The sequence below is a fragment of the Monomorium pharaonis genome, chromosome 6 (assembly GCF_013373865.1).
Source record: "Monomorium pharaonis isolate MP-MQ-018 chromosome 6, ASM1337386v2, whole genome shotgun sequence".
NCBI classification, from domain to species: Eukaryota; Metazoa; Arthropoda; class Insecta; order Hymenoptera; family Formicidae; genus Monomorium; species Monomorium pharaonis.
This window is the reverse complement of record NC_050472.1, coordinates 21,696,789-21,711,595: the sequence shown is the minus strand read 5'-3', so window position 1 is coordinate 21,711,595 and position 14,807 is coordinate 21,696,789. Positions and strand designations below refer to the sequence as shown.

Genomic DNA, 14,807 nt, shown 5'->3' with positions numbered 1-14,807 from the left:
TGTTATGAAAAATATTATTAAAGAGATCTCATCATGAGTTTTTACCATGGTAAACCAAACGTTTAGTATAAGAATTTCCATTATGCGAGAAGCAAGATAAAAGAGCAGACGTGTTTGTCTAATCTGTCATAGAAAATTAATATCAATCAATATTGCCGAAGAAAAAAAGGGCGAGGCGACAGTGTAAATTTAGTTTATCTTTTGTTGAAGTGTAGGCTAGGTGAGAAAAAAGATGAATCATCAGGAAGATATAAGCTTTACATCCCGAACAAGGTCTGCGTTAATATTCTACAATGATAAATGGATTTAATGTTCCATGGCTCCACAGGAGCGCAATGTGTTCGCTATATAGAACTTACGTAAACGTAGACTTTGTCAGGTGTGATAATGATTGCAATATATGTATACGTGTATATATATATATATATATATATACACATATATATTTTATGTATTTATATATATACGTATATATCACGTATTTTGTAAAAACGGCGCTTAACAATTGCGTTGTAACGATTTGTGCCAGAGAGTGAGAATCCACAATGAAGGTGACTGTAAATGTACATTATTTCTACATCAATTTCTAACTATGCCTCTTCTCTATTTTCTCAAAGATTTCGCAGACGAATGGGTAGATCATTATTTATTTTATCGAATCGGACAGTGCGACTCGATTTATATATACAGAGATCCACGTATTTGTCCGCGAATCGTTCTTCGATTACGTCAGAAGTCGATATACATTTCTATTTGTTTCTTCGCAAGATTGTTCAAGAACGTCATTCGTGAGGGGAGTAAAAATTGTTGTTCAGTTGTAAATATAGCGTACGCTAATAATAGTAAACAAACATAGATATACTGCTAATATTATCATTATTAGTATTAATTATTATGCGATAGCTTTAACAATATTTATCAATGATACCGTGCGATCGGCAATTGATAGAATGATCGAGGACTCTGCTCTCACAATTTACACATTTCCCTGGACGGAGATTGGCGAGATGCAGAGTCCAAGAGTCTCGCGCGCCAGTGCGAACACGCAACAACCGTGGAGAATTTATTTTTCACGAGCAAATCACTTACATGTCTCTACTGTACATGAATTAAACGATCACGGAAGAAAGGTGTTGCTTTTACGATGATGTAAAAAAAAGATTGAAAAAAATTTATATGTTCACATCGTTTTTAACACGTTTCTTCCTTCGCAAGTTCTAACTATCGGAAGTATTTCCCGTGTAAATGTCGTTCTTTTCGTATAACTATGATATAGAAGAAAGTAATACTTAGAGGTATTTTATGCAAAGATGCCATACCTAGGTACACTTTATTCATAAGTGAGCGCACCAAACTCTACTCGGCGTGACGTCGGGGCAACTCTTTACGAAACATCGATCTGTTCTCGTTTCCGTTCTGTGTTTTTGTGATACATCTTCTGACTACATAATTGAAATATCCATCCTTGATTGCAATTATGTTTAATATTCGTTTGAGAAATACTATCGAGATTTATTCTCGAAAGTCATACTTACATGGACACAACACTGGAGAATACTATGGAGAGTTATTCTCTCGTCCGTATCTTCTCATTCTCTTTACTTCCGAGAGTCGCTCTCAAGTGAATAGATCTGTGGCAATTGTGTGCTCCTTTTTTCATTAGCGAATAAGTAACTTGAGTACACGTTTCGCCGGTGTAATTGGCATTTTTCTATCTTGCGTAAGCCGCCCGTGCGCACGAGACGACACTTGGAGGTCGGCGAAAAAATTTTCTCACACGCGAGGAAGCTTTCCCTTTCTCATAGAGGAATTATCTCGTCAGAAATCTCTCTGTGGGCCGTTATAAGATTACATATAGGCATAATGTACATGGAGCAAATATGAAATTGACATAATTTTGTTGATTAAGAAGATAATTAATTAAGTTTAGACATGTTACGTAATTTTTAATTTTGTATTAAAAATTATAATATTTAATTCAAAATTACAATTCAATAATTTGACAATGCTTGCGAATAAAGTTTATAAAAGAAATTCTTTTGATTGGATTTAAAAGACGTCTATTTATGTAAAAATGCGATATGAATTGTGTGAAATATCATCTCATGTTTATGAGATATTAACGATATGTTTATATGAAAATGTATAATGCAATGAATAAGCGCCTGACAGATATTTCTATAAAAAATACAATATTTGAAAATATATCTAAATCAGTACGATAAAAGAACCGGTGTAATGGTGTATTCACAGGCTAAAAAAAACGGAGGTGAAGAGAGTCAGGAGGGATCACTTTGTATATTATATCGTTCACAGTTATATTATACTTGATACGTTTATGAATACACAGGAATGTATATAAGCGTGTCTGTTGGACGCGAGGCACCAAAAAAATTTTTTACGAGTATATCTTCTTTTTTTTCGTTATTCCGATGCACATTGCTGCAAATTGCATTGGTGCACTTTTGCGAGAACGAGTGTACCGTGACATGAGACTTGCACGAACATGACGCCTTGGTCCGGGCACAACACGTTCATGACAAGGCGTGAAATGGTGCTGTTACTTTCTTGCGAACATAAGAAGCTTGTATATTTTTGCGCCTCTTGTTTGTAAGATAATCATTTACAAATAAATCACAAGAAAAAGCCTGTACAGTGGCATCCTCTTGCCCATCATGTTCACATTTTCTCTCCTGTGCGAATAGAACCATCATGTATATATACACACATACTTTATTGTCATACAATTATTTTGTACATTTTTTGCGAATACAATATGTACTATACACGATGTTGCATAAAATTAATATATAAGATACTGTAATTCATAACATACAATCCATAAATATTACTAGAACTCAGTTATATTTAAAACGTTAATAAAAATATAATTTCACACGTAATTAAACGATCTTTTAAAAATCATATTAGATCCTGAAAGACTCATTGTCAATTCTTTAATTACACAAGCACACAAAAATAAAGTGGTTGGTCTGGCGGACCAGATTAGTCAATCCTTATGTATTTTAACTCGCTGAATCCGAATCCAAGATCAGAATTGTTTAATTGGCTCATTTTTTCCTAACTTAAAAAAAAAACACCTTGTATCACTTTTTTTGGTGTAACTGTGATATAAAAAAAGAGTGAATTTTCAACGCTATTCATTCACAGAAGCTCAGATTTGTCGTATTAGAATTTTCCCAGGTAATATGGTTACGCAAGCTTGCACACTCCAGATCATACATTTGTGACCCAAACTGCTTTTAGAAGGCGTTTTTTTTTTAGGTTGAGAAACAATGAGCCAATTCAGCAATTGGATTCGGATTCAGCAAGTCAAAATACATAAGGATCTGGTCCACTGGACCAACCACTTTTATTTTTTGTGTGCCTGTGTTATTATTAACGTCTAGCAGTTGAATTTAGTAATTATGCCTCGGATATGTTTGAAAGTGCAACTCTTAGTCATTATACACAAATAGTTTGACAGTAAAAAATAAAATTAAAATATCTAAATTTTGATATTCAATTTCTTTCATAAATAGTTCAATTAATGTTAAATATTTTTTAAAATTATCCTAAAAATGTTTTTTTATTATACAATATCTGTGAAAAAAAATTTCGTGTATAATACATAATACATATCTAATTAAAGTAACAAGTTAGGCTGATATTGAGTAGAACACTATTAACGACACAATACATCTTATGGCAGTGTATTATGGTATACTGAATTTATTTCTTTAATTATGGCATGAATTTTCTGTTCTATATCTTACTTGTCTATTATTTAGTGCCATCGGAACTTAATTTCTTTCCTTATTTTTTCTAATTTTTGATATAAACATTTCTGGTAATCATTAATGTATAATTATGATTACCTATAATTTAACCAATGAGATCAATTAAATATATGATAGGAAAATACAACCGTAATAATAGGAAAATAGATTGACAATAGACAGACTATAATAAATAAAGCTACAAGGCACAAAGAAATTTGATATTAAGAACCTTCTCTAATTAATTTTTCAATGATTTTTTAAACTTCCTTTTTTATGACTAATGATTGTTTTGCCTAATTTTCATAAAAGTTTTCAATTTTCTATCTTGCATTTAAAACAACTATTTCCTATTTTTATCTCTTACATAAAAATTATTAATAACTACCTTATATTTATGGACGGACAAACAATTTCGTTAACAGCAATACATCTTCTGTTGCAATAAACTATTTTCATAATCTACTGTCCTTAATGACACTCTCCGGCGTGTTTAGCGCTTTTTTTCGATTTGCAATTGCATTAGTAAGTTTTCGCCTGGGACCAAGTGGAAGTTTGAGGGCTGCTATGTCGGTTTCAGTAAGCAGCATCAAAGCCTCCAAATCGATTTGTTCAGATTCCAAAATGGGATGTATGGATGTGAGATTATTGGCAACCAAAAATCTTTGCAAAGGTGTCCATTCTTCGTCCGTTTCTTCACCTTCTATAAAAAAATAATTTTAAAAATATAATATTCTCTCTTATATGTGAAATGGCAATATCGTGAAAAATGAGAAAAGATGATTGATTATCATAATTATGCATCATTTCTTACAACATAAATCTATTATCATATTTCAAATTGCAAAGATCACTAGATAAATAATCCAATTGCATTTTACAAAATTTATGGAACTTACCTGAGAGAAGGTCCTCATCCCACAAGCTTTGCCTGCGCGCCAAACTGCCGGCACTTCCTATACTGATTTCCTCATTGTGTCCATTTGGGTTGAACTTATTACTGTTTATAGATCCGTTTATAGAACCATTTGTGGAATGATTGCTATTTTGCAATTGAACATCCGTCTGTTTGACCGGCAGATTGTCCAGCGTAGATGTTATCTACAAAAAAATGGTGAATTAACTTATGCAAATACATAAAAAATTAAATTAGCTCATCCGTCACTTTTTTCGTTTGTTCACATCTCGTTACATAATTATGCAATTAGTGCATCTGATGAATATCTATTACGTATTTTAACGCTGTAATCGTTTAAAAGATCGTTAGTGTTTCTGCAACAATTCTCACAATTCATTTCTTTGTTTCTCTTAAATCATGATTCAAATAGGACAAGCGATGGTTTATCTTGTCGTGAAAGAAAACGCAGTATAACTTTAAAGCGTACCGATTTCTACGACTCGAGTAGTTATTACGAGGGCAGTCATGCGAAACAGTTACATTTGTGAGATGAAGATTACAGCATATAAGAAGCATGTCACTAAAACGATTGTAAAAATAAAAAACGTTATGATTTGTTTCTATAATTCGAGTTATCTAAACAAAATAAAACGTAGTTTAAAATATAGAAAAATTTTTAAGAGTAATTTTTTTCTTATAATTTCCCTTGGCTTAATATCGATTTTATTGTACACAAAGTACTTGCAATTTGTAATTTGTAAAGATGTTTTAAGAGACTAACCGCCCTTCTGAAAGCCACAGAACCAAAACCAGGTCGGTTAAAGATGCTGGCTGGTTCTTGAAGAAAAGCAGTGTCCTTCGCAACGTTCAAGTTCTCTTCCTCTCTGTCCTCCTCCTCCTCATCGTATATCCTTTCACCTAGGAGATCAGGCGTACTCTGCGATTTACTGAGAGTGCCCCATACATCAGAAATCTTTCCTCTTCTAATGCCTATGTGCTGAGGCTGAGTGTCGTACGTGCCTACATACATAACTTCAGAATCCCGTCGAACACCGGTGAGACTTCGAACCGACTTCTTTCCATTCACTTCGATCTGTAATAACATATTCGATATTATGTAATATGATATTTATTACTTAAGTAAAAAATTAATTAAAATAAATTGAGATTCTAACATGTTAATTTTTAATTATTTGTTTTATATGTTTATGATATGAGAAGTTATAATTTTTAATATTATTTTTTGATCATTTTTTGATGCTTTTATTCTAAATTTGTAAAAAATTGTATAATATTCTTTCATTTATATATTTATTTTACCTCGACGACTTTGAAATCGTTAATGGCTTTTTTAGCTAAGGCTTTTCGACAAACTGTGCTGCCATGTTTCTTCATAGTAGTACCAACAATGTCGCTGAATGTTGGCGAAGGTTTCATTCGGCCTCTAAAGGTCAATACTCCGGGCCGTTGAGAGTTCAACTCATTCATCGCATCGAAGTCTGATTTAGCACGATCCTTTATAAGTTTCTTTTGTTCTTTTTCCGCCCTAATTTCAGCCATTTTTTGTTTCTTCATATACTCTTTCAATCTTAACAGAAAAATACTTTCATAATTAGTATAAAAATTAAATATATACTTATACCTAACACTGAAGGATCTAACTCACCAAAAGAATAAAGAATTCAAAAGTTGATTAAACATACAATTCCAATTTAGATTAGATAGATAAATTTCCAGATTAGAACAATGTACAGTATCTTCTATTGTCACTATTTTTAAAAATAAAAACTTAAATCATAAGAGAATGTACGTGAATGTATACCATTTATTGCTAATCTATATTAATTGCTAATTTTGCATTCTTAAAAAAAAAAAATGATAAAGAAAAGAATTTTGTTAGAAAAAGAAGTATTCTAGACTTTTTTAATTTTTTTCCGATAGAATAAACTTTGTAATAATATGCTAATTATAATGAGTAAAAAGGAATAAAAAACTGAAAGAAATTATTTTCTGTCATAGAAATACGTCTAGTCAAATTATTCGTGAAAAATAACGATATTATTCTCTCTCACTCTCTCTTTTCAAGTAGGAGGTGCAAAAACAATTCGCATTCCAACTGTACCTCTTCTCCGCATCTCTCTCCGCCTTTTCCCGGAGCAATCGGCTTTTCTTGCGATTATTCAATTCCTGATCGGCCTGAGCGATGTCTAGGAACTGCAAGATCTTCTCGCAGCCATTTATCGCCGCAAGTTCACGGGCGGAGTGTCGGTCGATATCCAGTGACCAGATATTGCAGCCGAATTTCACCAAGAATTTCACGCAGAATTCATGGCCCCTCGCTGCTGCCAGGTGCAAGCATGTATTACCGAAATAATCGGTCTTGTCCGGATCGCCTCTACGGTAAAGCGATCACGTTAGATAAATGTAAGATTCAGGATTCAGATTTTAAGAAAAAAACAAAAAATTTAGATTTATAATAAAAATCATATAATAAATTTATAAAACAGATTAAAATAAAAACCTTGCATACATATATAAAATACTGAAATAATTTTTTATCTTTGCTTCTTTTTATTTTTTCAAGAGAAAGATAATACAGATTTTTATTTTTAATAAAGTACTCTTGTGTTTTAAAGGCATATTGAATATTAAAAAAACGGATATTTAAATGCAAAACATACAAACATATTATATTTCTGACAAGATCGAAAAATTAAACTCGTTTTCTCAACTTTAAAGAAGTTTTCCGATCGTCAGTTACGTATACTAGCTCTTAAAAATTCGTATGACCAAACATACAATTTCTTTTTATATCAATAGCATCAATTTGAAAGAACAATTTTGGAATTTCTGTAGTCCCATGAGAATTTACTAATCGTTTTACCGAATTGCCTAAATCGGAAAAAATGTTGAAGTGTTCAAGCAAGAAATGGATATTTTATTCGTATTATTTGTACCGTACATGGATATATTGTAAATTTTCGGATACATGGGGTTTGCGTCGGTCTGTCTTTTATGAGGTACATGTCTCATTGTTTTTCATTCACTCGACCGCGGTTTCCGCAACTGTGCAGTCGATGGACACCTGTAATGCGTGCTTCCGGTTCCGTGCACGTATTATTGCGATATACAATGGAACAGAACTCGAAGGGTCCATTGACGGAACCTTCAGGATCGGATCAATTTCAAATCGATATTATTTTGCCAACTTACTAGCAGTCAATAAGATTATTGTTGTTTCAGAAATTTGTAGATATCCGACACCATAAATGGCCGGAAGTGTCGAGGGACTCTATAGTATTTTGGAGTTGGCTGGAGTGGCTTGCAGCTCAGGTAAGTATTAATTATGAAGTACTAGCGTGGGGCTATCGTGCTCACGAGGCACGACGACCTCGTGCCTGTTGGGCACCAATGTTTCGTGTGAGTGGATAAAACATGAAGTTATATTTTTCATCGAATGTGCCTCGTTCCTTGTAACGGCGTTGTTTCATGCTGACTTACACGTATGATTCATTATTAATTTTCATTTACTGTAATGCAATATTTATCAAAGTCAGTCTGCGACAAGTTACCATAACTGCATTGTATTTGTGTTTATGATGTGCGTCAGAAAAAAAATATTAGAAGAGAAATGTCTCCTCGCGTGCACGAGCTATCGCATGCCGTTGTAAAATACGACACGCTAGTTACACTTGGTCACCGTAAAAAAAAAGAAAAAAATAAGATTAGGCATGCACGTACCCTCTGGCGACCAGCAGTCTCAGAGCATCTACGTGGCCTTCGAAGGCTGCCCATAATGTCGGGGTCATTCCTCCTTCATCTCGCGCGTTACAATCCTTTCTCGTGGCTTCCTTCAGAACATCCAACATGCCTTCTTGCGCGGCCCTTCGATAAAGAGAAGTTATATTATTCTTTGGACGTTATCGAGTGTTTTTAGTCTCGATTTTTACTTGAAGATCGAATATTAAAACAAATATCGAATTAAAACAAATCGGATAATAATAAAAATATTTGTGAAAAATTATTCAAAAGCAAATAGAATTACAATCTCTTTGTATATTGATAAATGACCATTTTACTGATCAATTACAAATAATAATAACGTATGTAAAGAACTATATAAAAATATATGGAAAACATTGTACACAATATCTACTGTTTTCAAAAATTGGAGAAATGTCTTGATATTAAAATATTTATTAGAACACTTTCTTATATATTAAAATATTAAATAAATTTCATGTTAAATAATGTAACATTAAAATATTGTAATATTTCAATTAAAATATTAACATATAATCAAATTTTAACTGATTCTACAAATTTATTATATGCGTAGTAATTAATTTTATACTCTCTTCTTTCTCTCCCTGTAAGGAAATATTTTTACGTCTTTGAGATATTCGGAGTACGGTATTGCGAAAACCGTACTTGTCGTGTGCTTTATCGTACGATGTATCGCGTGATGTGTTATCTGGTTTTAACCAGATTGTTTTCTTAATTATCCCTGCACGTTCCTTGAGGAAAATTGCAAACCTCAGCACGGGCAGAAAGTCTTCGCGAAATATATCTACGCGTCTCAACATCTGATAATCCGTGGCGGCTCGCGATATCTTAATTAAGTTAAATTGCTAAAGTGCTCGCAATAGCGCGACGCGAGAGATTCGCGTTTTCCTCCTATTTAATTAGGGAAATTGGAATGTTAAAGAAAATGCGCGCGATTTGCATGGCGAGGCAGCGGGCACTTTCAATTCGCCGATGCTGCATTCCACGAACTGATTTCAGAGCGTGTTAATTCTCGGTACTTCATCAATGTCATCGAGTAATAACATAAATTAATGTTCCTTTGCTACTTTTTAATTATCCTAAACCTAAACAGTATAAGTTTAATATACGAGCTATAATTTAAAATAAATTATAAACGATAATAAATGTGTCTCATCATTCTTTGTTGTGTTTTTAAAGATTAGATTGTAGATTATATTCGAAGTTAAATGTAGTTTCTGATTTGTAAATTGCTTGTTATTTATTCTCACTTTAATCCCTACACAGAAGGAATAATATTATTGCAATAGATTGGAAGATAATTATGGTGAATTATTGCAAAAATTATATTGGATATTTAAGTTGGTTGTTAAAATGTCAAAAAGTTTTGTAGCAATATTATCATCTTTGAGCGTCTTACATAATTATTTTGATGGTCCAATATAAAATTATTTCCATGATTTATACCTATATAACTAAATTTTTATTATAATAACATTTTTTTTCGATTTTATTAGTTTTAGATTTGATTACAAAGTTTAATTACAAATTATTCTTGGAATGCTACTGTAACTTTCACCTGCAGGTGTTAATTCAAATTTAAAACTACTTAATATACATATTTATATTTATTTTTATAGCTAAAATAAAAATAACATTCAATAAAATTCTTTATATTAAAAATTACTTATTTTAATATTCTGCAACCTATAAAGTAATTAAAAAAAATGTTTTTAATCTTAATTAAGTGAATAAATCTTTATTTAAAGTAGTTAATAAAAAAAACACAAGTAATATTTAAAGGTGTTAAATTTTAAGAGTAATATACATATAATAATAAAACAAATTTTTTTCTTTTACTTAATTCAAAGCAAACTAAATAGAATTCGAGTTTAGATATTTCTTTCAAAGTAAATTATTAAAAATTCCAACATTTTGAGGAAAGTCGACTATGCATATTAAAGTTTCTGGAAAATATCTCAAAATTCGAGAGAGAAATATAAATGTATTGTATAGAATTCAATCTTTTGCCATTGTCCGTAAAATTTACATATCAATTGCGTAGCGTACAGCACTCTCCACTGCTAACGAAAGTTGATTAGTTGGCTAGAAATTTTTACAGATGATCTGTGCGATAAATTCCTCCAGTGAATGAAATAAGAGCACAGGTCTCTCATGCATGAATTCCGCACGCGCTCCGCTGATGTATATGATACCATATGAAATAGCATGTAATCACGGTTATTTTGTGCTTGTAGACAATTATTCATAATCTTCTAATCTCTTTATTTAATAAACCGTACAAATGTTACTGAAGATTTTTGTGAGTTCTCTTTCTCTCTCATTTATTCAATAATATTAATACACATTGTTAAATACAATATATTAATTGTGTTTAACGTGCGTTTATTTATTTCGACAACTCATTACACTTTGTGATTATAAATTCGATTCGGTTCACGTCTTCTCAATTCGTTCCAATCGCTAAACATTGGTCGGCAGATTTCCTTGACGAAGCGATTATCATTAATCTTGTGTGAATTAACTCATGATTCAAATGGTATATCGTCAAAAAAATCTTTCGGCCTGCTGTGTGACATTACAATAAAATTTTAATTCATAATATCGCCTATTTACAACGACGTAACTCAAAAGACACAGTTTTCCGCTTTAATTGTTTTGAATCATTAAAATTTTGTGATATTATTTTCACAAATGCGATTTTGGAACGATTTGATTTGGTCTAATATTGTAAAGCAAAGTAAAAGTATCATTAGTTTTTCACTGACGATCAATGTATTTATTTCCCAGAATTCTTCTTTTGCAAATAACGCAAAAATTATTTAGTTATGTCGTTGTAACAAAATGAACCACATGTCATAAAAGAACAATAAAAAAATATCGAACTTGCGTGAAGACTTGAATATTACATTATTTTTTGCACTTTTAACAGCGTAACATAGAATATTTAAAAAATTGCAACGTATTCAAAATTCAGGATTGATTAATTTAAGCTTTTTTTTTAATGAAACAAACTTAGTTAAATCTTACGTTAAAATTAAATTAAGTTAAATTGGAAGTTAATTTTGTTATTTATATTAAATCAGAAAATCGCGTAAATTTTTTGAAGTCAGATTATTCAAAACAATTAAAATACGGATTATCAAACAAATTTAATAAGATATTTAAATTTGTTCAATCCGTACTTTAATTGTAAAAAATCATTTATAATCAACTGAATTAAGTTATCAACTTTTTAACGAGTAATTATCAAACTCTGTCAAAATCGTATTCGACTTGTAAATCATATCAATATTGTATCCACTATATCCACGACGCGCTTATTCAGCTATTCTCCTCGTACAATCGAATCGCCTCGCGTGATCGGCCGCGCCGCGTCCAGAGACTCGGGGATTTTTTTTTTCAATCCCAAGGCGAGTACCTCGCCCCACGACATTTCTCTGCTTTCCGGGGGACAAGTCCTGCGGACGAGCGGGCACGAAAACAAGAACAGAGGAAGAGTCGTAAGAAGAAAGACAGAGAGAAAGAAAGAAAGAGCGATAAGCGTAAAGAGAAAACCACATCGCGGCATCCTCGCGAAGGAGGAAGAGGAAGGAGAAAGAAGAAAAAAAAGAGGAGCGCTCACTCACTTATGAAATCGCTCGGACGACATCTCGCGCGCGCGTCGTTTCGCGACTACCCGGACAGCATCGTTCGCGACTCCTGAGGACACCCGCGAATCCTGTTCGGCGCCGAGACGGAACGCCCGTCGCAACAGCACTACGTCCGACGATGCACTGCGCACTGTTTGACAGTGTTTGAGCGCGGCGAACGGCGCGAGTTGTTACACACAGTACACCTGGGCCGACCTGGGGGCCCCCAACAACCAAGCACGCGGTTCTCCCCCGCGCGCCGCACGTCTCCCCCGTTCGCCCGGCTGACGCGCTTCGCTCCGCCGATTCGATAACTTCGCCCGTCGCTCGCTCGCTGATCGCGAGCGCGGTTTGCCTTGCCGCGGCGACAGTGCCGCCACCTGCGCGCGATTCGCGCGCGTCGCGGCAGAGCGCCACGTCCGCCACCTGGAGTACGTCCTGTGAGACACACGGAGAGGCAACGAACGGCCGGAAATCGCTCGCGTAAGAAGCGCCCGATCCTTAGAACATTGGGGAAAGGTCGTCGGATCACGTAATTCCGCGAGGAAGCGACCCGATGAGTCGTGCGTAGATAGGTATACGTTGATTCTCATTGCGTGCTGCTCTCCTCGAGCCGGGCAGCTTTCTACACTTTTTCTTTCCCCCGTAAAGAATTACGCTGAAGAAAATACGAATTCTCTCTCGCGTTCACTTGCCAACGAAATGTGAATTGGTCTCTCCGTTTGACTCGTTCTTTATATTTTTGTTTGCTTAAGAATTTAAGAACAATAAAGACCGAGGAATTAAAATTGATCTCGGGAGAAAGGATCGTTAGCCATTGGTTCGATGACTCACGCTCTATCGGGGTGAAGTTGTCGCTTGTCGCCGCTTCGCGAATTTCTCGTCGTCACCGTTGACGCGCATCGTCGATGCGGAACAGATCGACTCTGCGTCGGGTGGTATCGCGAGTATAATCTGCAAGTCATTACGGTCATTACCGAATATGAATCTGTATCGCGACACTTGGCTACGTTGTTTCATGCGGATTCGACGTTCGTGACGTTGCGATTTGTCGTGATGGAGATTGATCCGTTGAGATTCGTTCGATTGGGATCGCGGCGTGCGAGTGATCAACAAAGTCCGTACTTTCGCATATAGAAACGTATTTGGGCGAGGAAGGGGAATTTGGGGAATTCAATCCTAGCTCGAAAATGCTCCTTCCGCACTATTTTATCTCTCACTATTCCGCCGAACTCAAAGTGCTAGAAAATATATAACATGTGGGAGGAAGGGGGAGGGGGGGGGGGGAGATCTATCTTGCCATCTATGATGACAAATACGCATCGTTGTGGAGACAGTGGCGCGTCTGCCGCGTGAAGTTGATCGCGCGTCGATCCGCGAATCTCATTCGTCAATTCGGATCTTTCCGTTACGAGACGCCGTAGGGATACGCAGGGACACGTCGAGCGGCTCGGAATTCTGCGTGATCATGTTTTCTCCGTGTATGTTTCGTCGTCATAACGCTATAAAATCGCGGGCGATTAATGTCGGAAGTGCTGGAGCCGCTGGAGGTAGCGGCGTGCGATCGACGGTGCTTTGGGAGAGTACGATTAACGTCGGAAGTGCCGGGTACGTGTAGTGACTTGCAAATTTGACTAATGACTTGCTCAGTGCCAGTGAGTGCGAGGAAACAACGGAGTGGCGTACAAGGGAGGAGAAGCAGGGTAAACATCGAGCATCGGCGGAGCAACCGTGAGGTTAGTTTAATTATTACTTGTTTATCATTTGTTTCAGTAGGCTATTTTATTACTGTATAGGTCGGTTTCACCAACTCTGATAAACTTGAATAATTGGCCGATTAAATTTATGAATCGTCAACTAGAAAAATTAAAACGGATTACTACCTAACCTAACTTTTTAATTATTTGAATTAAAGAATTGATTATTGATTAGAAGTATATATTATTTTTTATTATTATATATATAAATTATAATTTACAGAAAATGAAAACAGGAAAAACAAAATAATACGATCAGTATTTTCTTAAGCGCGGGCATATATATCTTATTAATATTTTTGATATATCCAGACCTCTATTAAATATCTTTGAGACATTGTAATATCTCGGTAAGAGAGTTATATGAGAGTTCATAGATTTCTTTTGCTGTGTGCGACAAGTTAATACGTTTTCAACAATGTACAATTATCGCTAAAGGTCATTATTGTGAATATTTTTATTAATAATAAAAATTAATTTAGTATTTAAATTTTAAATTATTGCACTTAAAATAAGATAAATTTAATTTTTCATAAAATATCTAGGATTTTTTAAACAAAATTTGAGTAAACATTTTAATTGGTAAAATGCGAACGGGCGACAGTTTCATCAAATGCGCTTCGTGTGATCGTAACGTCTCACTTATATGAATGATTTTCAGATTATGGTTGGAATATATGATAACAATTAAATGTAATTGTAATTATATTTTTATCAGAATTTTATTAAATTTTATTTTATTAACTTTTTATTAAATTTTTTTGATTAATTATTTAAAAGACAAATAGAAATTTTATATAATTACGCCTTAAGATACTGATTGTTTTTTTTAACATTTTTATTTAAATTTTAATGTGTTTGTTTTTTACAGATTTACATCGTATTATAACTCCGCTGTTGCGCATCGTGTGCCGGTGAGTGCAAAAATCATCTAAAACTCATATCAGACTACTGG

At 34.1% G+C, this 14,807-nt stretch overlaps 1 protein-coding gene and 1 long non-coding RNA gene across 2 annotated transcripts in view; one reads left to right on the top strand and one right to left on the bottom strand.

Annotated features, from left to right (window-relative positions):
• Positions 1 to 3,829: 3,829 nt before the first annotated feature.
• LOC105834333 (Usher syndrome type-1G protein homolog) lies at positions 3,830 to 12,391 on the bottom strand. The gene is made up of 7 exons (XM_012676730.3): positions 12,093 to 12,391; positions 8,419 to 8,562; positions 6,800 to 7,072; positions 5,998 to 6,265; positions 5,459 to 5,770; positions 4,679 to 4,880; positions 3,830 to 4,482 (listed from the first exon to the last, which is right to left on the bottom strand). Exons 1-7 carry the CDS (start codon positions 12,113 to 12,115, stop codon positions 4,235 to 4,237), a joined length of 1,470 nt encoding a protein of 489 aa, XP_012532184.1. The 5' UTR covers positions 12,116 to 12,391; the 3' UTR covers positions 3,830 to 4,234.
• Positions 12,392 to 13,013: 622 nt separating this feature from the next.
• The window catches only part of LOC118645961, a 200,964-nt gene continuing 199,170 nt past the window's right edge, over positions 13,014 to 14,807 (top strand). Inside the window, exons 1-2 of the long non-coding RNA XR_004963596.1 lie at positions 13,014 to 13,831; positions 14,724 to 14,766. This is a non-coding gene — a long non-coding RNA (uncharacterized LOC118645961). The remainder of the gene's footprint in view (positions 13,832 to 14,723; positions 14,767 to 14,807) is intronic.